This window comes from Strix aluco, chromosome 4, assembly GCF_031877795.1.
Source record: "Strix aluco isolate bStrAlu1 chromosome 4, bStrAlu1.hap1, whole genome shotgun sequence".
Taxonomy (NCBI): Eukaryota; Metazoa; Chordata; class Aves; order Strigiformes; family Strigidae; genus Strix; species Strix aluco.
Genome location: NC_133934.1, coordinates 77,974,583 through 77,998,030, shown reverse-complemented (window position 1 = coordinate 77,998,030; position 23,448 = coordinate 77,974,583). Strand labels below are relative to the sequence as shown.

Below are 23,448 nucleotides of genomic sequence, written 5' to 3'. Positions count from 1 at the left end.
CAAGGATTGAACCATCTTCAGTAGTTGCAGAAGACATGCAGTCCAAGTATCTCAGGCTGCAGAAAAGACTGAGATCTAGACATAAATATCAGAGTCAATTAAAGGCTCTATAGGCATTCTAGTCCCTAAAAGCCCAGCAGATTAAATATACAGATATAGCAATACAACTTACATTTCTGACATGAACTACACTGCAAACATACACAAGGATAGTCTAACCATGAAAAGAAAGGGGTGCTGAAGATACAAGGAACAAAAATCTGTTCTTCCGACAGTTAGAAAACTACAAACCCCAATAAGTCTTCCTGGATTTCTTAACGGTACGTGTCAATCACTGAATTCCATGACGTGGAAGAGGAAGGCTGTGTATCCACACAACAGATACTCTGTAACTGAACTCCTGCAGCAAAGAAGGCACTCACTTTATAAGCTGTAGTTTATTTTCTGCTCAGTTTTGTATGACGAGCCTATAAAAAACACTTATCTATATTATTAACACAGTAGACATGTAGACTGAAGCTTGACTTGGAAAATAAATTTCAGCGTTAACACTGATGGAACTTAAAAGCCAAGTAGTAAAGCATTCTGTGTTCTAGGACTTCCCAGACATTCAGTATTTACATATAATGCATTTGCACTTTATACTCAAGAACCACCAATCAGCAGTGACATTATTAGCGTAACCAGACAGCACAGTAAGCCAACCCTGAGCTGCACTCTAGTGAACCCATTCATTTTCAAAGTACAACAGAGATTGGTTTAAATATTCACACAATTGTTTTTCAAAACATTTTATTGCATTATATTTGGTACCTTATGTTTGACAAAGGAAATTACATCTGTAACTGCAGGAATAAGAAGCTGGTCTGTTATTGAAAAAAAATCTTGGGCCCCTTAAAAGTTACAAAGTCTTGGGCTTGCCTGAAACAACTGAGCAAGAAATATATTCTTAGAAATGTAGGGCTTCAAGTATTACAAACCTGTGACACTGTGGAAAAGTTCCAGAGGTATCTAAACTGCAGCACTTTTTTTTTTTTTTTGTTTTCTGCATAACGTGAACAAGGCCTGCTGAGGTTTTAAACTATTAGTCTCTTGATCAGTCAAAATGGTAGTCAGGAGTTCTCCTCTTTGCAACTTCAAGCCATAGTATGTTCTCATTTTGTTTTCACTCTATGTGAAAAATGCATGCTATCTTTCTAATTAGTTGGTGCCACATCACAGTGCATAATTTTATTTGGTTCTTGCATTACAGTTTTAAAAAGTTTGGCCAACCTATGCTGATAGGTTCATCTCAAGAACAGCAATGTTGATTCTCCCCACCCCACCCCCCCACGTTCAATTCAAAGAGAGAGAGAGTTTTAACTGGTTCCTTCAGTTAAAAACTGTGGTGCAAGAACACCAAACTGATCGTGTACAGTGAATTTCAGAGACACAACAAGCTTATTGAACACACTATGTTTCTTAATTCTGCTTGATATCCGTATGTCCCAGCATCCACAACACAACACGTATGTTGCAGGTTTCTCTGTATATTCTGATTCACATTGCATACTTCCTACGGACAGAATCATCCCCGTATCAAAATCAGTCAGATGCTAAAGCCCCATCAACTCTTTGTGCTCAGTGAAAGAATCCAGTGCTAAAACAGCATTTTTGCTGTCTGAGATAACAGTAATCTCACAAGACAAATTTAAAGTAATATTTCTGCCACACACCTGCTCTGAGGGCTATACGCCTCCAGATTTCATATAAATTAGTTTAAAAACATGGGTAGGTAGGTAAGGAGAAGGGGTTTTTTTCTTCAATTTTAGCAGCTTTTAATTTTTAAGAAACCGAACAACCTCTATCCAGTAATATGTTAGATATTTTATATATATACTTTGTCAGCAGGATAAAAAAAAAAAGTAAAACTATTTGAAGGCAACATTTTTTTTTCTCCTTCTGTTCTCTGTGTAAGTTAGAACAATTCAGCAGGTGCGTGACAAAAATATTATACACCAGATATGGTCCAATGTCATTTTTTTCCAATAAAGTTGTTCATATTTCATTGGCCAGTTCTTCAGGTTCTGCAGAACTATCTCCATTAACTGTGATCTTCATATCCTCTTCATATCCAGGGGGCATGAAAGCCAAAGCATAAGGGAAAAGCTTATGACAATTTGCTCTGTAAGTTTCAGATGCTTCTTTACAGTCTCCAAGGCTACCGTCACATAAAGCTTCTAATACCTCCATACAAGTCTAATTAAAGAGAAAAATAAAGAAGGTGTTATGGTTTCTTAAACATTCATCTGAACACTCACAAACCAGAAATACAATACTACAAAGAAAACAGACTCCAAGTTATTGTTTTCAGGTTTCTATCAATATCAAACGACACTTTTTTTAACTAGACACAGCATGAAATACCAGTGTAGTCTGATTCGAATAATGCAGTTTAAAAAGGCATTTAAAAACCAGCTAGAAATCTTGACTGAAAATAGTAATTTGTCACCTGTTCCTTACTTTCCTAAAAAAAATGTGATTGGCACCCCAAAACCAGGCTTACTTGCAACTAAATGTGTTTTTTGAGTTTGTGGCGTTCATCCATCCCCCCTCGCCCCAGTCTTGGGATACACTGAACATTTCAGCAGTACATAACATGCATTTGAATTTTAGTGTTCGCAAATAAAAACAATGAATCCAGAATATATACTATAATTTCCTAATAATGACTTTTGTGAACATGCTTGCAGATAGAATTGAAAGAATTGTGGAATATAATTAAAATGTAAAAATAGCATCAGCTGAATAACCATAATTAGATGTGGAAACATTTCTGGTAGGGAAAAAACACATTTTACATTTAAAGATATATGACTTACTGAAGTATGTCTATAACTAGTGAATCAAAACAAATTGCTCAGGTATTATCGCATCCTTCAGATATATCTGCAGTTTCATATCCATTTTTGTTCATGATTTAGAAGAGAAAAAGGAGATTTTCTGGGTTTTTTTTTTCAACTTGCATTCCAAACATAAGAAACCAACCTACCGAGCTTCACTAAAGCCTGGCAGCATTTAACATCCATCCATGTCGTGGATGCTAGCGTTAGCACAGTTAGCTAGTCTTTTTCCACTCCTCTGACATTTACTATAGCTTTTATTCATTCTGTGTATTGAGATTAACTGCTCTGTCCTCCTGCTATGGGCTAATGAAGTTCTCTTCCACCCCTTTTCCTCACATTTGCTCTTTGCAACACTGGCAACCACAGAAGGTCAAATATATCTAGATTTATGCCTGCAGTGTGCTCCGAGACAGCTGGTCTTTACTAAAATGAAACGTAATAAATTTGACCTCTTTGCACACGAGAATGCCTTTCAACGAATGCTTAGACTATTTCAGAGTTTCATTTTTTTAGGGCACTTTCAATTTCCCACCTAAAAGTTCAGTAGAACTCCAACTCCTACTTCATGTTGGCATGAAGAATGCTTAAACTGGACTTTTTCAGTTTTATCACAATGCTGCGTATATCATCTTTATACACTGATGAGTCTGTAAATGCTTCTTGTAGTCCTACCGAGGTAACATCTCTAAAACAACCAAGCATTTTTGGTTACATTTTAATCTTTCTCCAGTGCCATTTCCAGATCTCACTCTCAGGGAAAAAGCACAGCTATAAGGCAAAAAGAATGCGGTTGAAGGCAATTTAATTTTTGTTTTCTAAATCTATTGATAATATCTTTTAAGCTCTTTGAGACCGTTCAAACAGTAACACACAAAAAAAAACCCCAAACAAGAAAATAGTTTATAAAAACTGCTATGTACTTAGGATATAAAAGACATGGGCTTGTATGCCATAACCAGATCAGCTAGAGAAAGGATCTGAATCTTTAGCATCCTAAGTAAGTTTTTTCTTGTCTCTTTTTTCCCTGTTTTGTCAAAAAATTCTATTGTGAACTTAAAATTCTTCACAATTGAAGTTCTGTTGAAGCCAGTATATTTCCAAAGGGATATTTTTTGGAAAATGCTGATTTCTGCCCACAAACGAATAATTTTATTATAAAGTTCACCAAATTTATTTGCAATAGATCTAAATAATTCTTGAGTCCCCAGACAAAGAGCACAATACAGAAATAAAGTCCCAGGGAAACTGAGAGAAACAAAATGTCCCAAAGTTTGCACAGCCTGCCAAAGAATCTCTCTAATACGTAATTAAATGTGCTGGACACTCTCACAGTGATGCCAAAGGAAATGGCTTGACTGGGATACAGAAATAGTTTAGCAAAGACTGAAAAAAAGAAAGGACATTTTATTCCTTCTCTGCTCTGTCATGTAAATTCTGCCAGTGTGTGGTTATAGGAAGGAAAAAAAACATTTATTAATTCTTTACAAGAACCGTACAAAGATACCAAAAAAAATTACCTTCTCTCGAATATTTTGAATTGCAAGTCAGAACCGACAGACTTCCCAGATGAAGGTGGGGGAGCAAGGAAAGGGAAATTGTGGCAGCGGCACAGGGAGATTATTCCATGACCACCAGAATGGAGCAGAGTTTCAAAATTTGAAAAGCTTTTTACTTAACTACATACTAAGGTCAAAATGTGCATATGGACCTTTTATTAAAACTAAGATAATCCACGCAGTTTGCAGGGGGATGAATATGGAAAGCCTTCACAGAGCTTGAGCCACTCCTAAGTCAATCTTTTTCTTGTGAACAGTCACCTGTGTAACAGCTAAAGCTCAGACAGACTACAATCTTTTCTTATTGGGGAGCTTTAGCATCTTTGCCATGTGAATTCTCCTGCGTTTAATAAGCTTTTCCATTACCTGCAACAATAATGTTGTTTCTGCTGCTTAGCTAGCTATTTTCATATTATAATAAAACTAAATCAATTTAAATGTGTGAAAAGGACATTAAACAATTCAGTTCAGATGAACCTGACACCCCTTTCTCTCACATGAGAGCCCAACTTCCTTGCCATAAGGCATAGCAATTGTTTCAGCTTCTTCTTACCTCCATAATTTGTATAGAGCTTCTACAGATACACCAGTAGTTGTTTACAATTTATAAATATCTGTTACCTGAAGATTTCTGTTAATGAGGGATTCATCCAGGGTCATTGCCAGCTCCACTGCCCTTTTCTGACTGGAAGGATCTAAGTAATACATCATTTTGGCAGCTACAGGAGAAAAAATAAACTTCATCACCCAGTGGATGACCAAAAACGTCTTACACACAAACACAAAATAGAGGTAACATGACTAAGAGGGATACTGAACAGTAGGAGCATTAAAGCGTGACACAGAATCATCTAGGTTGGAAAAGACCTTGAAGATCACCTAGTCCAACCATTAACCTAACACTGACCGTTCTCAACTACACCTGAGCAAGGAGAAGGGTAGCTTTAACTCAATGCTAGACAAAGCATTAAAACAAACAGGCACCGTCTATACTGCAGGGTAGGAGCATTTTGCAGTGTACCGTGGAATCCCAGGCAGTGAAGATAACAAATCAGACCTGCTGCAACACACCACATTTCCTCCAGCACCACTGCTCACATCTCCTTCACACAGAAACCAGGACACAGAAGAGATGTGCACGCAGAGTTCTTGTTATAATATGGTGTGTCAGGACACCACTGGAACACAGTTCCAAGTCCCACCACACGGATGCACCTGAAGGAACTTGATGCCATTAAAGACGCAGGAGTAAACTCGCTGCTTTTTGTGGCCCAGACCAAGCCACAACAGTAATGCGGCTCCCCCGGGTGGTTTACATCCCCTTTCTCACGCGGTACCCACTGTAACATGTGGTCACTATTGACAGACAGCCTTTCCTAACAGGTAACCAGCACTGTCGAAGCTCCTCTTGTTCAGCACCCCAATAGCTCTGGGTTTTCCCTGGCTTGCTGAGCACTCAGTGCATTTCTCTTGGCAGCCAGCCTCTTCAAATACATCAAAAAACCTTTGCAGCTCAGAAATACTGCTTCACACGCCATAGCTCATAGGAACTATTTCACAGTTGCATTAAATACAGTTACAGTTTTATGATACATTCAGCATGCAGAAATGAAAACAGGGCAGAGAGGTCCAAGAATTCGTATTTTTAGCAGCATATAGAAAAAATTAAAGAAAACCACAGGCAACCGGGTCATCACATCACAAAAACACAAACCAAGATAAGAAAAGCATTCCTGATGGAAAGAATGATTTTTACATCACTAGTGCTGATACTGAGATGCCATTGCTAGATAAGCACAGAAAATACAGAAGCAAGGCTGAAAAAGGACAAAGGCAAAATACCTGATAACCTATGTGGTAGTGAGTCATAGTTCTTTTTAAGGAAAGCTTCATTGAAGTTCTTTGGATTAGTTGCTCCAAAAAGCCGATTCATTTCTTGGTTTAACACTGTTCTAACTGCATCAGGCAGATCCTTACTTTCAGATACTATTAAATTGGAAAAAAAGTTAATTGAGGTAAGCATGGATAATCACAGTAAAATCTACCATATGCATTTATTGTAAATATTTGTCATGTTTACATTATTAATATAATTGAAAAAATCTCAAAGGAAGATGTATGAAATTTGAAAATGTAAATAACTGGATCTGGTTGGAAAAAACATAACCGTGAAAATTTTCTGATGCTTAGAAAAAGCTAAAGCCTTTTTACTCCAATACACTCTGCCCCTTACCGATTAAAGTCTATTAGGCTCAAAGACTGAGGCCATACCAGTCAGTTCTTAAATGTATCTAGTCTGTGGCCATCCCCAGGAAGGGAGACCTTGGGGGCAGGGGAACCTTCAACCTTCTAACAAGAAGGACAGACTTCTTTCTAAGCCTCCTCCTCGCACACTGACATAGGCTGTCAGCAGAAAAGCTGGATTCCTCACTCTGCAGTTCCATTTCTTCACTCACACTTTCAGGGGTTCACCATAGTACTCAGTCTTAAAAAGACTTACTAATATTTGTTGGAATAACTACTAAATGTAGCTGCAGTCATAATAAATGAACTTAATTTTCACATGAATCAGTTGTTTAAAAAGCTTTCTGTGTATTAAATATTTGGATTTAATTGTGCTAACAGTCTATAAACTAAAAAACAATGACTACGTGGGTTAGGCATCATCTGAAAGCACGTACAGATGAAGTCCTATCAAACAGATACCTACCGCTGCTGAAGAGATGAATCATACACTCATGAAGCCAAGGATGACTAGAATCAATTGCAAAGGCTCTCTTCACAGACTGAAGCATCAGAAGGAACTTCTCTGGAAAAGAAAGTGTTGGCAAATGTTCAAAACCCTGTGGTTGGAACTTACTGCATTTTGTTGCAGAAGCATTCAGTGTTTGAAATCAGAATGATCAGAAGAAATTAAAGCAGAGTATACTGCAACAGCCAGTTTTTTTTCTAATACGCATTTATTTAACCAGGGAATTAAAACTGTTAAATTAATAAATTTGAACATAATAAATTACTAAAGCATAATATTTAATCGATACAAGAATTTTAAAAAGTGTTTCAAAAGACCAGTTCTCATTCAACTGTACACCACTTCTTTGCACTATAGTTCTGCAAACTATAGGTACTAACAAATAACTAGGGCAAACGCAAGCCGAGAGAATTAACTACAGTCACATTGCTTATAGATTTAAGCACAGCAAAGAAAGTGGATAACCACCAAATGTTCAAACTTTGGTTTTTCACAGACTGTTCATGGCTGGGGTGTTGGTCCAATGAAAAGTTGTGTGGCTTGACAGGGACCGACTCCTCGTATCTCACCAATAATTTTTGCTTAAATTCTAATATACATCTTTATGAAACACAAATTGCTTTCTTTCATTAGTTTTCTCACCTACCTTTTCGAAAATAAATCTCAAAGGCAAAAAGATGTGTCTCTATTTTGTTCTTCACTAAATTCTTCAGGGGTGTTAAAAATTTAATGGCTTCTTCCAAAGGTGCTTCAACCTACAGATTCAAGGAAGTGACACACAACTAAGTCAAAGTTTAAACCTAATAATTCTACAACAACAGACTTGGCTATTTCTGAGTCACATCAGAGTGCTACTCTTATAAGGCAATGCATAAGATGCTTAGAAACCCTCCTGTTACAAATTTTGCATCTTTCACTCAGTATTAGTGTCTACATACAGTGTCTAAACACAGTCAAACCTAAAAAATTGCTTTGTGATGGTTACAAATCACATTTTCCAACTGCGATACAAATCTTTGCCTTCTATCATACATCAGCAGTAAGCACAGCTGAACCTGCACTGTAATGGGCAGTATGGCTCCCCATGTCCATCTACACACATGGGCCCAGGATGCTGGGTAACAACTACTTTATGCCCATGACAGTCTGTTCATGAGAGCTTCAGGCAGGGGTTCCTGAAAAGCCACCAGGTCACAGCAACGTTCCCAGCCAAGATACTAACAACAAGCTTGAAATAACAAGGTATTGGTCATGGTCTCCTGGTCTTCGCTAGTGTAATCCAGTAAATGGACAGCTTTAACACAAATTAATTCTGTGTGAGGAATCTTTACAGACAGATCTCTTGCATCTAGAGGTTAGGGATAATTTGAACAAGAACTGTCTTGTTGTCCTTTCTATTTACATTTTAATGAACATTAAGCTACTGTCTAAGAATCAGATACAAAATTTAATTGCTGTCTGTCAATAACAGTTTAGTAATGTTGAAGCAATACACTTCACTGCAAATAACTGAGTTGAAGACAATGATGGACACCTTATGGAGATCCTGCCAACCATACACTACAGCAGTTTTTAATATAAACATTGCATCATTTTTATGTGCTTGCATACATCAGTCACAACTGTGCACTTAAACTATTTGGAACCTATAATAAAACAGATTTCAAAACTATGCCTTTAATGCCAAAGCTACATATCCAAAGAAGTCTAAGGGCAACTGTTTCAGGAAAACTGCAAGTGACCAGCTATGCCAGAAATGGTCTTCTGGCACTAGGAACCAACTGAATTTGGAAGTGTCTATATCATGATTCTGATATTAAATTTGGAATATAATTAGGGAAGATTTGCTGAAGGAATGCATTATATGGCTGCAACTATTCCCTATAATCCTGGGGACTGCCTAGATTTTCCTGGGATATCCCATGACATCCCTCTACTCCAGAACTCGATTTCAGTACATGCCATTGCGACCATTACAATCTTAACTAGCACTGCAGTTAGAGTATTGCTTCTTGCAACCAGTGAGCTAAACAATGGGAATACCAACAATATTCTTAAATGACTAGTCAGGTTTAAGTCACTTGCTTCCTGGCTACAGAGTGAAGCTATCTCAGCTTTCAAGTATCATCCCCTCAAGAACCAGTAATATTCATTATACGTGTAATGTGAAAATACCAAATACCCTATCTATCAGTACTTGGATACTATACTACTATTACTATAAATTAATTTTTCCTATCTCTCTATATTTTTTCATTACCTTTCCCCACATTTCCCAAGTGTTTTCCTGCCCCTTAGAAGTACAACTTTTAGCACAAGAATAGTCTTCTGGGTCACCTCCCCTTTATATAGCTCTACAGTTCTTAATCCAGATCTCAAAATCCATCTCAGTCTAGTCTACTACTATTTACAAAGAGCTTCTTTATCTCCCTCCACCCCCCCTTCAAAACAAATGCATTCAGTGTTTCAATGTCTCCTCTTTCACAGGCTGTCTATGCTTAATAAGTAAAAAATATTATGGGACATAAAGAGTGAATGATAATCACCTTACATACAGAATAGAAAGACTTCCATCCGATCAACTAGAAATAGGGTATAATCAACAAGTTAGTGCAATACACACATGAAGATAATTCCACCTGTAGCAAATGTCTATGACTTGAATCGCTGCCTTTGAGAACCAGGCACAAAAGCTGTGATTTTATCACATTACTGACAGTATATCCAACAAACTACTCCTACAAAAGATTTTTTTAAAATGCCGCCTGTGAAGAGAAGCCATACAAAAAATAAACAAGTTATCTGAATGGCTTTCAAGCTGTATGTGTGCTCACTGTAACTTCTCTAGAAATGTCTATGACTTTATTATTACATTAGTAAGCACCTTTGCCAATTTCTCAGGGATAAGTTCTTCTTTCGGTCCTCCGATTTCTTCATCATCATCATCCTTCTTCTTTTTCTGATTCCTCTGTTGCTTCTCTTTCTCAGCATTCTTCTTCTCCTCCTCCAGCTGTGCTTTCTTTTGCGCTCTTCTCTGCTTATTTCGTAGCTTCTTTAGCTCCTTGTCAGACATATTCGCTGTACACACGCAAAGGGCAAAACCAGACAATGTTGATGTCTAATATTAAACAGTCTCAATCAGTTGTCAGACACCATTATCATCTTTATACCGTATCAACTAACTAGTAATGCTGCCACTATGTTTGTAAAAGCTTATTTACTATTGATAGATTATTTTATGGTCTACGCTGCTGCTTCATAATTCACAGATTCCTTTGTGAAATTAGGGCAACAGGAATTAGAACAACAGTATAACATGCTGAAGACAGGACAAAGTAATTACTGCATGACTCCACAAATCCAGTGCCAGGAGTGAAAGTGCACACCAATACACATTGATTTATTCCTCAGGCATTACACAACACAAGTTATGTTTAATGTACTAATTAAACGGTCTAACAAAAATAAGGTGAAAGTCACACTTTGGCATAGACAGTTCCAGCTTTGCTTTTAATGCCCCGCAGACATCTTACATTTGATTCATATTCAGATCCTCTCCTCCCTCCAATTAAAGCCTGGAGAATTAATTTAAAACACATCAGAAAGTGGCTACAAGAAATTCTATTACACTTCTTCTTAATTTGAACCTGAAGCCACACAAATGAACGGAGATGAGAAATATTAAAACTTGACAAAATCCTCTTGAAGAATTCAATAGCCTCTATTCATACCATTTGAGGTGCCCCAAGCCATAATCACTTAAGTTGCTCTCCAATTAGAGATGAGGGGGGAAAAAAAAAAAGAAATTGATGGATTTAAACATTATTTTTACATCGGAAGCAAGAGATGATAAAATTTAAAGTGCTACCTAGTCAAATTTTTGCATACTGATAGAATGCTAAAAAAGAGCTACCACCAAGCACATCTGCTTCAATCTGTTATTGCATGGACCAGCAACCATGAGAATTCCATGTGTTCTCAGCCATTTCATAACACAAACATGTTTTTACTTAAAAATTACAATTGTCACCACAAAAGCCATCATTGTTTTACAACAACCAAAATAAAAACATGTATTAGTTTAACTTTCAGTTAGAATATCTACTTGACCACGCAGGCCAAGTTACAATTTGCCTACCTTGTGTTGTGACAAAAGTCTTTATTTTTGGCTACTACAGTTGACAGCTATAAGAATGCTGGATCTTCATAAAGTATTCACTAATTAGAGAAACTGCATATTTTATAAATCCTGAGGGTTGAATACCTGTATCAGCCTCGTGTTCCTTATTTTCATCTGTTAAGGGATTATCATGAAGTTTCAAATATATCTCTATGGCAATTCGTGCTGCTTTGAAGTAGAACGGATGTTGTCGAAGTACATCTTCTAGTTTTAACAAGTCCACATAAGACCTAAGGGTAATCTTCCTCATACAGTAAGTGTGAAAGTCAAACTGGTCATCCGTAATTTCTACAAAATGCTAAACACAACATAACATTATTGAGCAAATATTAACAATCAGATACTAACACTGACTTTTTTAATACACTCTCCCCAAAGGAATAATTTGGTAAAAGCCTGCTGTCTGACAAATACACCCTAACTTTTAGAAACATGAGTTAACAAAACCCTTCAAAAATAAAGTCATGATGAAAAAAACAGAAGGCATCTTGGGTCAGAACCAAAATTCACCCATTTCACAATCTCTTAGCAGTACTATTCTGACAATTTGCAATTTGAGGGGGACAGGTTCTACATTTGTTGTATTAAACAGCACTTGAAGAATTTTTCTTCTGTGAACTCCTCTAATTTTTTCAGTCAAAAGCATAATTTTGACTTCCATTAAATACTGTGGCAATGAATTCCACACTTAAATCACACATAGTGTGAGAAAGTATTTCCTTTTTGTTCAAGATCTGCTTTCCAAATTGTTACACCTGATGTCCCCTTGTTTTTGTTTGAGAAGCAGTGAAAAGTCATTCCCCTCTTCACCTTCTCCACTGATGACCTCATACAACTTCATCCTAAACTCAGGTGTTGGTTGTCTAAGCTGACAATAAAATACTAAGCATGACAAGCTAATTGCAATCTCTTCATGTCAAAGTTACTCCATGGCAAGCATTGTACTAGCACATTTTTAAAGAGGTGTGATATACAGATGTAAACAGTACGACACATTTATATAATGGAAGAAAAGTACTTCGCCTCTAGTCACTCAATTCCCAACATCATCCTTTTGACTGCTGCTCCACACCAACAGTTTTTGCAGCACTGTCTATAATGGTTCCAGGATTTCTTTCCTGAGCAGCAATAATTCATGTAAGACTTTTCATTACTTATGCATAGGCAAAGAATTCTTCTTGTCTCTCCTTCACCGACTACACTGTTGAACATTACATTTCATGCACCATTTTATCATTTAGTATTGAGACAGTGCAAATGTTGTCCTTGCATTATTCACTCACTCTCTGTGATCATTTACTGATATATCAAACAATGGAGACCCTAGAGAAACACCTTAGTAATCTCCATGATAAACTCCTTTTCTTGTAAAAGCTGATTATTTGCTCCTAGTCTGTTTTCCTAGCCATGAACCAGCTATTAAATTCATGAAATCAACTCCCCTTCTTTTTCCGAGATACTTTAAATACTTTATGGTGTGAAGGATGACATCAGAAGTGTTTCTGAAATCCAGAACACATTTTATCAACTAGACTGCCTTAAGCATAACTGGCACCTCTAAACATTTAAGATGCACTGCTTCTTCTTACAAAAGCTTTGCTGATGGTTTATGAATACAACATATCTTATTTCTTATCTTTACTTACACCTTCAATCAATTAATCCAATAAATAAACTAAACATAGTGACTTAATTCCTTAGAAATGTTTTTTTAGGGTGGCCTAAGTCAGCTCTTCATTTGCTGACCTCTTCTGGTACCCAAGAAAATTTACAAGACTAGTAGTTTCTTGCACAAATTCTTTTAAAAGGATTTGACACAGATTTATTTAAAGGATCTGTGCGACCAGAATGTGGTCCTGGCAAATCTCTGTCTTGATTTGTTCTAATCTGACAATATTCCATAGGCTAGTCCCCTCTGCAGAAAAGCATCAGCGTTGAAATCTTCTTAAGCCTCTCTATTTGCAGAGACATAGCTTCCTACTAAGTTCTCCTCCCTCAGCTGTCTGGTCTTTATTCTAGACCCTAATGTGCTTAAAAAACCCAAATCCATCTTATTTTTTTTTAGAAGTTGTGCATTCAAATTTTTTGTTTGACTATGGATCTGCATTTAATGTGCAAGCATCCCCCCTTTTGCAATACAATTTCTACATTAAGAAGCCTTTATATTTCTAATAGCTTATTTTAAACTGTAGCTTAGTATTATTTTTTTTAAAAGAAGATATTTAATATTTTTTATAGTTTTTTACATTTATTCTCTCCCTCTAAAATACAGTGACTTAACAATAACCAAGGCAACACCTTTCCTTTACCCTAAGGCTCAGCTGTGTTCTTTTTGGACTTAAAGTAGACATACTCTTGGTTTGTACCCAAATACCTATTTTTAGGTACCCTGCCAAAAATAAGATTATTTTTGAGAGTTTTCTGTTCTTTCCTGGATCTTTAATGATTTTATAGAATCTCTTTATAACACACAGTTTACAATGGCATTTTTAGGAGGAAATGTAATTTAATCAACTCGCCAGTAGCCAACATGAAATGAAATCTGTCCTGAAGCTACATGAAGTATACTCTTACTGCTCAGAAAGAAAATGTATTAGCACAGTAAACTTAAGTTAGTTTTTTCCAACCTAGGCAGTTTAACTAGATACGTACTCTCTCAATTTCATGGCATTTCTTAAGTGCTTCTCCGAATTTGTTCATTGCTTTGTAAGCTTGTGCACATTCTGTCTGAAACCACATGCACTGCATTTCATTCAAGTTCTCTACTGCCGAGGTTCCTTCCTAAAAGCAAAAGAAGCATTATTTAAAAAAAAAAAAAAAGAGTCTCATTTAATTTGTTAACTGCCATTTCTTTTATCTTGTTCTAATTAAAAGCACAAATAAAGAGGCTATCAGAAGAATGCTAAATTTCAAAACTGGAGTTCTGAAAGTCAGAAACGCCACAGTTAAGATGGACTTGCTTTGTTCATTAATCAAGAAAAAAATCCCTTATGGTCCACTTATTGGAAGAGTCAGAAATACACAATGAATAGCCAGATAGTGACCATTTAACTGTGGCAGTTCCTCATCTTTAGGATAGGAGAGACATTCATTCAGTGTTTTTAATATTGTGTGCACAAATAACACATTGTAGCATGAAGAAAAATGGCAGAAAAGTTCTAGCATGTGGCATGACACTGACACCTGCAGAATTATTTTTTATTTTTTTTTTTTAAACTAGAACTGCCATCTGTGTCTTCCAGAGACCCGTCGATTGAGCTACATGTAGTAACAGGTTATTTCTTATGTGACCAGTACTAGAAATCAGGCAAAGCAAAAGGAATACTGGTAGCTTTGATACCTTCTGATTCAAAAAAGGAGATTACAGTTGTCTTTCAAATCTGGTATTTATATATACTTGCACAGAGCTGTAGAACTTATCATATGCTTTTCAAGCTTAACGGCAAAGTCAGCTACTTGGGGTGGATGCAGCCATTCTGACTTTACTCTGATCTTGCAAAACCCAGGCTATTCAAGAATCATCCAAGAGCCAAGGCTGCGAAAGTGACAGATAATATTTAAATGGAAGGGTAAGGAGAATGCCCCAAAATAAGAGAGAAAGGCAGTCTTCAAACTAGTCTGATTTAGGCAGCTCAAAATCAGAAAAAATTATGCTTAATTGAGATCTTCCTATTGTTTTTTTGTTAGGAAGCTTGTATTTGAGCACAAGACCTAAGAGCAAAAGGAGATGAAAAAGATCACACAGAGCAACATCCATTAAAATATATTTTCAAAGTTCAGTTCTGGGCAACTGGCATGCTTGCTTTTTTGACATTATCTTAAAGCTGCTTAAGGCACAGAGAGGTCAATTAACCTAGATTCATAGCAGCTTTGCATCAAAAACTCCACATAAAGCTACTGAGCTTATGTAAAACAGAACTCCTCTTCCCTCCATGTTTGCCTGCACACAGCCTCCATTCCACAAAAATCCTTCAGCTTTCCCCTTACGCACACTGCCCCGCCCTCCCGTTCAACCTACCTTACTCCAGGCTTCCCTTGCTCTTCAAGAGAGGAGAAAAATGGGACAATAAACAAAAAAGGCTTTACTTCTGCAGGTAGGTCCCAATAGCTTGTTGCCTGCCTTCCACTGACAACACATAAATGATATTGCCAGTATTCTAAAACTATCGTTTGCCAAATATTCTGGAAAGACTCCATTGAGCTGTTTTGACTTTCAGTTATGAAAGAACAACAGCAAGAGAAGTCAATTTAAAAAAGTAACTAACCTGTGAGACCATCAAATCCCTCAGAATGGGTTACAGCAGGGACAAAAACCGATGCATGAAAATAATGCGATCTGCATAATGCAAACTTTTTCTGCCAGCTAATTGGTCATGGGTAAACAGTCGGGGAAAAAAAAGCATTAGAAGATACAATATGCAGCTTCCCTTCATCAATGTTAAACACAGCCTTAGGGATAAAACCTTGTTCACAAAAGGAAGACACCTCGGAAAGCCTCTCACCTAGTAGCCACACAGAAATTTTCTTCCAAGAGAAGTCCAAATTCTCTAACTTACTTGCATTAGAAAAAAATAAGATACACGGGCAACTTTATCAGATCTTTCAAGGATCCTATAGAATCAACATTAAACCCAAAGACTACTTTGAACAAACAATTTTCTGAGAAGTTGTCTCTAGAACAGGCATGCTGTCTTTTTCCTACCTGGCAAAAATGATCAAATCCAAGCTTCAGAGTTTTCACTTAATACTATGGAATCATGCTTATCTAAGATTAATTCAAACCCTGATATTGCGTACCATTAGTGAAGCAAACAATCACAGCTGCTCTGAAACAGAACTTACAAGATTATAGTAAAGGTGAGTAGAAAGCTAACACAAAAAGTTATTCCACAGGACATTAGGCCTACATTATTCAAAAGAGCTATAGTTAAATGCAACAAACCCTTGTAAACTTAGAACACATTTCTTCTGCTTCTTTAATGGAGTTTGCTTTCAACATATATTTTGCACATTTGGAGTTGATAAATCTGTCTGCTGTGTCCAAAGCCTGAGCCTCATCCATCCACCTTGCAGCTTCTTTAATATTTCCAGCATGCTTAAAGAGATAGAAATTCAAGTTAGAGTCAGTAGTAATAAAATCTGCATGCTTTACCTACTCAATGCTTAATACAATCAGTTATTTTTTTAGACTTTTTTAATAAATGGCTTTCTTTAGAAAAGCAACAGATCTTTAAATATTAGAAAAATTACTTTCCCTCAGCATGGAATTACAGGTTTTTTGGCACTAGATGTTTTTCCTGAAAATGCTTAAAGAACACTTTGGATAATCCCATTCTGATACAATACCAAAGTGTAGTTGAGAAATTGTTTTTAAGTAGTTAAAAAAAGGGGGGGTTAAGAACAGGTGGAAGACATTTAAAACATCAACTAAATTTATCAGTTGATTTTTAATGTGAAAAATATAATTGTAAACCGAGAATTCACATTTTGCAGTATATTTGGCCTTTATTGACTTAAAAGCCTTCATAGGGGCTTATTCATATGCAGTAGAAAACTCAAGCAGCCAAACAATGCCCTCATCTAGAAACTCATTAAAATTCACTAAGCAATCTTCCATGAATTCTCCGTGTGTCTTGCTTAACACTTCAGTGTTCACATCAAAACCATTACAGATAAGTATAAGCATATGTAAAAGTCTTTCATCATAACAATCAAATAAATAACCTCTGGTCACTGAGAATAAGTCAAACTTACCTTATAGATTTTTGCCTTCACAAGGAAGAGTTCTATCAAAGTGGGAGTACTTTCTATAGCAGCATTTATATATTCTAGAGCCAGGGACGGCTGTCCAATTTTATCATAATGTTGAGCCAAATAATACTGGACCCAGAGTAAAGTGGTTGGAGGTTCTTCTTTACCGTCATCTGGAGGGAGAAAAATAGAGGGTTTTTTTGTTTAGTGTAATTAAAACAACATGCCAGAAGTGCAATGCTATAAATACAGTCACTGAAGTGAATTCTGCCCCTGTAGCGGGCTGTCACACCACACCTGGGAGTGCTTCCAAACACCTGGGTCCAGGTAAGACTTAGAAGTTAATGGACTATGGGTTTGACAAGACCTGCGTATATGCAGTTCCCTTCTCACACTGGTTTTAAGGGAAAGGAAAAGTGAGTTAGTGGGTCAGAAGGGAGTTGCACTTTGTTTCAACTAGTCCCTTAATCAGGGCAGCCAGATGTGCAAGGCTGCAGTGCATGATGTAGAGCTCTTTTTTAAAACTGTTTTAGATGAAGGGTATAACAAAGAGTCCTGCTAAACATAAATGTTGCACAGTACACAGTAAAAGGATTTCCGTAAAAGTTGCACAGTAAAAGTATTTCAGTACATTCAGCATTTTTTTTCAACCCATAGACCTGAATATTTTGAAACAAAACATGCTGTCTGTTCCAAACCCTAGCTTTAAAAAGGCTTTCTGTCTCCACCTTTGACAAATTTATCATCACCTAAATGTACCCTATAAAACATTCCTATACACAAGTCAGTTTTGAAAGTTAGAAAGCTCTGCTTGAAATCCAAAATATTACTGAAGTGTTGAAAGCTAAGTTCGCTACTCAATTTTGACTATGAAGCATAGTACCTTGCAGGGGGGGGGGGAAAAAAAAAAAAAAAAGGATGTGGTAGCTCTAGCCCTGCCAAAAGGTTCTGGTTCTTCAATTTATGATATAATTTAACCATGCAATTATATACAGTTGTTCATTTTAAGGTAGCACAAAATGATTTTTACTTGAATGAAATTTAATATCAAAGCACATATATAACAGTAAGTCATCTTCTTAAACCAGAAAAGAACTAATGTGTTTGAAGGGCTTGGACAAATTTAAACAGGTATTAAGTAACTATATTGTAGCCTATAGCATTAAATTCAAGACAGCTTAGATGAGAATTTCATAATGAAGTACTGCATTAATGTTTCTGCAAAGCAGGGAAATAACTGGTTATAACTTCAATAAAATTGTCTTTAATAATTAGGATTATCCTGTAAAGTTTTAACTTATGTTGTCATTCATGCTACCTTGATGATTACACCATTATAATCCATCTATAAAGCTTTCAAGACTACTCTCTGTTGATATTCTACGCAGAAAAGATTTTTCTTGCAGATTTTCTGTTACAAAGCAGTTGGGCAAATGACTGAAAACCATCATAAATCTACCAGAGATGAAACTATGAAGCCTGGATTCAATACATATAGAATATATTCAATACATATAGAATATTCACAATAAACAGCTGTCAGTCAAAACTTGGAAAACACTTTTTATCTCTCAAACAAACCGCACAAGAACACAAAATCCAGCCCCCACCAAAAGCTTGAAAACTCCCTCCCCCTGAAGACTGTGCTATCAGTATCTACTCCTTTATGTTTGACATTTCTGTAATTAAAGATTTAACATGGCTTTCAAAGTTCAGTTTCCTGAACAATGATAAACTCAAGTCTTGATAATAGAATACTTGAACTCAAAACTGCAAAGAGATGACCAGATTTGTGGATCAAGGAAAAATTTTTAGAACAAATAACTAGATTTTGAATACAGACTTTACATCTGACAGCTTAAATCCATTCCAAGGATGGCTATGGTTCAGTTCTGTGTTAGGGAAAAAAACCCATCATCTCGATTTCTTCACTCCCCACTGATTCCCCACCTCTGAACGGTCATGTAATGCTTACCAGGCACTACTTCCATAAAATCTGACAGTCTTAGCACTCACCATTTGGGTTAAATAACCTGCAGCTTCTTAAAGAGGTTTCATAACCTATCACGAGCTCTTCTATGATTGCCACCTACACGTGCAAGACAAGACAAAAAAAAAAAAACAACAAAACAAACTGTGGGCAAGATGGTATTTTATTTCAACTTGAACTACTTGGTGTTACCCAAACTAGTTATTTTTGATATGAGAGTTCTGCAATATCCTGAATTATAATACATATGGGAATGCACTCAATCTCACCTCTCTCTAACAGATTAAGACCAAGCCTCCCTCGGTTAACACTTATGAAGCTTATAATCAGTAAACCTTAGTTTTCTGTATTTACTGACTTGGGACAAGGCTACGTACGCTTCTACTTGATTTTTTCTACATATACTAGAATTTTTTCTAGATATACAACAGTGCTGATGGAGTGAGAGCTGAAAAAAAAAGTTTCCTTCATCTCTTTAATGCATCACAGCTGCAAGGTAGAACATGTAAGAAGTGGGGGGTAAACCTACCTTCTCCTTGTCTTTATACAATGACCTCAAAGTATTGAAGACTGGTGGGCAACCTTTGCTGAAATTCATCCTTAGAAACTTGTCCAAACATTCCTTAAACTTTTCACCTTGAGAGGAAAAAGACCTGTTGATTTTGTTTTACCACACATTACTCATCAATTGCGGACTGTTTATGCTGTTAAAACATTAGTATCTAAGAAACACAAGTGTTGATCACTACCTGTTCAGCAAAAATGCACTTACCCGACAAAAAGTTTAATGGTAATCTTCTTGGAACTAGTCCCCTAGGGTATTTAGTCCAGGCCTCTTCATAGATCTTTAGCCTCTCCATCATATTAGCTGGAACAAAATTTTAGAGTTTACTTTTTTCCTTCCTTGTTGGCAAGAAGGGAAAGCGGGGCTGGGAAGTGGGGAAGTGATTTGTATCTGGTTTGAAAAAGCATCAGAATGTATAGCAACTAATGGCTATACACTTCCTAAAGAACATGAATTTCCATTCTACTCTTTTTAAACCTGCCATACTAAATGATTTCAGGTATTCAGCATCTGTAAATTCCTTTTCCAGCAATGGAAGACTAACTGCTTATCTCTCATCTTAAAAAGAGTACCTGCCTTATTGCTGCGCTAAAATCTTCAACAAAGGAAACCATTCAGGAAAATCTTGCCTGTTTTTCCAAAACCAGTATTCCCTACAATATAGGTTGAGATAACACAGACAGTAAGAGAAAAAAATCTAAATTAAAACTGTCTTTTAAGAAATAATTCTCTTCTTTTAACCACGCACAAAGATTACTGCATTTTTTTGTTGTTTTGGTTTTAAATAAGACAGGGTGACAACAATACAAGAAATGCTTCCAGCTTTTCTTGAAAACCCCATGACAATATGCACACACTATGACTAAAAAGCAAAACTTAAACGGGGACATTTTTAAAGAATAGTTTCATTATTTAAAGCAATACAAGTTTTTGATACATATATAAATTCCAAATGTGCAGAATGAGCTTATTTACTACAACATATCAAATCATTACCTGGTTTAAGTGCCTTTTCTAGGCCTTTGTAGTAGGCCCAGTTCTCAGGATTTCTTTCTTGCAGTCCTTTGTAGACTTCAACTGCTTCTTCAAGTCTTCCAAGCTGAAGTAGGAGTTCTCCTGTGTGAAATCCAAGAAGTTTTAAATTATAAGGTAACAAGATACTGAAGCAGTGTAATATTAATCACTCTACAGTAAAGTTTAGATAATCCATAACTCCATGTAGATTCTAATTTCTTAGAAAAAATATCACAGTGGCATGAAACACTAGCTGACGGATATGCTTTTACTTTGACAATAGGTGCACTTACAATAAGATGCTACAACTCAGTCAGTAATTCTTGAAACTTACTTGAAAATTTAACCTTAAAAGATGCACGTGTTTTTTCCTCACTTACTGAAGTGGTTACTTTAAGAGCAGTTTTTACTATGGAAGACAATTAAAAGCAGTACATGATATTTTATGTATGTAACATCTTGAAAACCAAACTGAAATTGCAGATCTGCAAATAAAAGAATGGTTCTTCAGCCTGGTAATTCATAAAACTTCAATTTTTTAAATCAAGTCATTGATCTGATTAATGAATTCTCCAGATTTTGCAAGCAAGTTTCCTTTTAATGATACTTCAACAACTGTGTAGAGCATCTTTGTTGATGCTGGAATTGCAACAGAAGTCAATTTCCCATTTTACAATGGGAAAACGTATTTTACAAAGCTTTGCTATCAACTTATGTTAGGCACTAAAAGATTACACACCAGGAGTGATACAGTGTCGTTCTTGATTAAGTAAGATTTTCTCATCTGGTTTCAAGAGGAAAATGAGAGTCAGCACTACCTCTCTTCTTCCCTATGTCACTCAACAGACAGGTAGCTTTGTCAAGAGATGCTGCTTCCCACAGACAGGGTAACTTGAGGACAACATAAAGTATCTAATGTCAGGGAAAACATCAGTAGTTCACTCACTGAGAACGACAGAATCTGGAAAGTAAACCTAAATTCTTTTTCTGAGGTGAAAGTTATGATTTTTATCTAACGGTGGCAAACGCCAACACTATTTTCAGTGTTTCTCATCTGTACTTCATCCACAATGGCTTTTGAACACGCACTTAGAATTCATAGACAACACGTGTTTATTAGCAGGCTCTTCTGTAGTATGCACAGCAGTTAAGCTAAACCTAACAGCTGTGCTCCAAAAAAATTAATTAATCATACCCTGTTGAAAGCGCACAGACTGCAAAGAGTATTTCCACCCTTTTTCTGGTAACTTGCTAGAAGTTGTGTGGTTTGTGGGTTTTTTTTTTGTTGTGGTGATTTTTTTGGATTTGTTTGTTTCTTTTTGTTGGGTGGGTTGATTTTTTTTTTTTTGAAGTCCTATTTGAAAATCCTATTTCGGTACCAGCCTTGGACCTTCATCAAAAACTTAAGAACACAGAGGATGGCAAAAAACCTTTCAGATAAAAGATAAGTAATAAAAAATCCACCCCCACCCCCAAAACCAAAAGTCCCGCTACTATATTTGAAAAATGGTCTCCGATAGTGTAATCTCTACATCCATTTCCATTTATATGCAAACCAAATAATGTATTCAGCGACCATGGAGGAGAGTCGCCTGCAATCATTTTCCTTGAGAAAGTATGACACAACTTCTATAATACTGTCACTACTCAATTCCTAGGTTCTTTTTGCAAGACAGTGAGATTATCATTAGCAGGAATAGGGAGCTAGCTACAACATCTGCATGAATAATATTATAAAGTAAAAAGATTTCTTCTCTTTGCTTCAAGCAATCATCCAATTAGATTCCAGTGTGGGTCACAAACAAACAGTACCTTCAATAGATTGGAAGTTTCACAGGAGGACTGTACAAGCATCAAGCAGAAGAGGAACAAAGCATGCTTTGAGAAAGTGCACCTGTTAATACAGCTATACGAATGAACTTCTATCACTCTGCAATTCTAACTGTGGAAGAAGATACAGTATTATACTGTTGTGTTATAATATTACACACTAGGATCACACTAATACAGTAACAGAAGCCTGCATCGGGTTGCCCAGCTAAAGAGCTTATTTCCATATAATGCAAGAGTGACTGAGTACAATTTGACTTCGACAAAGACAATTCTTCCTTTTCAGCAAGCGGTCTCCCCATCAGGATCACTATCAAACACGTAATAGCATGGGTCTGGGTACACTACCTGAACAGAATTTCAGGACACCAATTCAGATCATCTGTCTGAAATGGTCATCAGCTCAAAAGTTTCAGAACAGTACGTCTTTACTCTATTGATGTCTTATTAACCTGGGAGAAGAGTATGATAGGGACTGAACAGCTTCAAGACAAGCAGTCCTTTACCACGCAGAATTAAATAAATTAATCAAAAAACAAATTAAAGATGAAGCTCCAGAAGACGGGAAAAGCTGACGGTACAGGCATTCCATTGTATACTATGTGTATAAATGTATCTTCAGAAAGTAATTACCTTTAGTTTCTTCAACAGCCAGTTTATCACAGATCTGCTTTTCATAGGTACAAAGATGCTCCAAGGCTTCTTTATATAGTCCCGCCTCCCGGAGGACTTGATTTTGATACAGCAGCAGTTCGCTGTACTCATAGTCCACTTTATCAGGTGATGTCTACAGAAGAGAGCAAGACCCATGATTAAGTTCAGCTTTCCCCAATGCATTTGGGATGTAATTCATTTGACTAAAGAAACTGCGTAAGTTTTCACATAATGAAAGGAAGCAGTGTTTTAGTTTTGGCTTAAGCAGCAA

At 36.5% G+C, this 23,448-nt stretch overlaps 1 protein-coding gene across 3 annotated transcripts in view; it reads right to left on the bottom strand.

The window, feature by feature from the left end:
• Positions 1 to 775: 775 nt before the first annotated feature.
• NAA15 (N-alpha-acetyltransferase 15, NatA auxiliary subunit) overlaps positions 776 to 23,448 on the bottom strand; it is a 41,208-nt gene continuing 18,535 nt past the window's right edge. The window contains exons 6-21 of one of the 3 annotated variants that reach the window (XM_074823686.1): positions 23,157 to 23,310; positions 20,676 to 20,795; positions 19,887 to 19,982; positions 19,644 to 19,750; positions 19,141 to 19,213; positions 17,128 to 17,297; positions 16,316 to 16,468; positions 14,026 to 14,154; positions 11,458 to 11,671; positions 10,078 to 10,271; positions 9,740 to 9,775; positions 7,840 to 7,948; positions 7,152 to 7,250; positions 6,284 to 6,427; positions 5,063 to 5,160; positions 776 to 2,238 (exon numbers count right to left, since the gene is read on the bottom strand). In XM_074823686.1, coding sequence (XP_074679787.1) covers positions 2,038 to 2,238; positions 5,063 to 5,160; positions 6,284 to 6,427; positions 7,152 to 7,250; positions 7,840 to 7,948; positions 9,740 to 9,775; positions 10,078 to 10,271; positions 11,458 to 11,671; positions 14,026 to 14,154; positions 16,316 to 16,468; positions 17,128 to 17,297; positions 19,141 to 19,213; positions 19,644 to 19,750; positions 19,887 to 19,982; positions 20,676 to 20,795; positions 23,157 to 23,310 — 2,097 coding nt within the window. In that variant the 3' untranslated portion in view covers positions 776 to 2,037. Of the gene's footprint in view, positions 2,239 to 5,062; positions 5,161 to 6,283; positions 6,428 to 7,151; positions 7,251 to 7,839; positions 7,949 to 9,739; positions 9,776 to 10,077; positions 10,272 to 11,457; positions 11,672 to 14,025; positions 14,155 to 16,315; positions 16,469 to 17,127; positions 17,298 to 19,140; positions 19,214 to 19,643; positions 19,768 to 19,886; positions 19,983 to 20,675; positions 20,796 to 23,156; positions 23,311 to 23,448 lie in introns of those variants that run through there. The other 2 variants (XM_074823687.1, XR_012623196.1) reach the window with 2 other exon arrangements.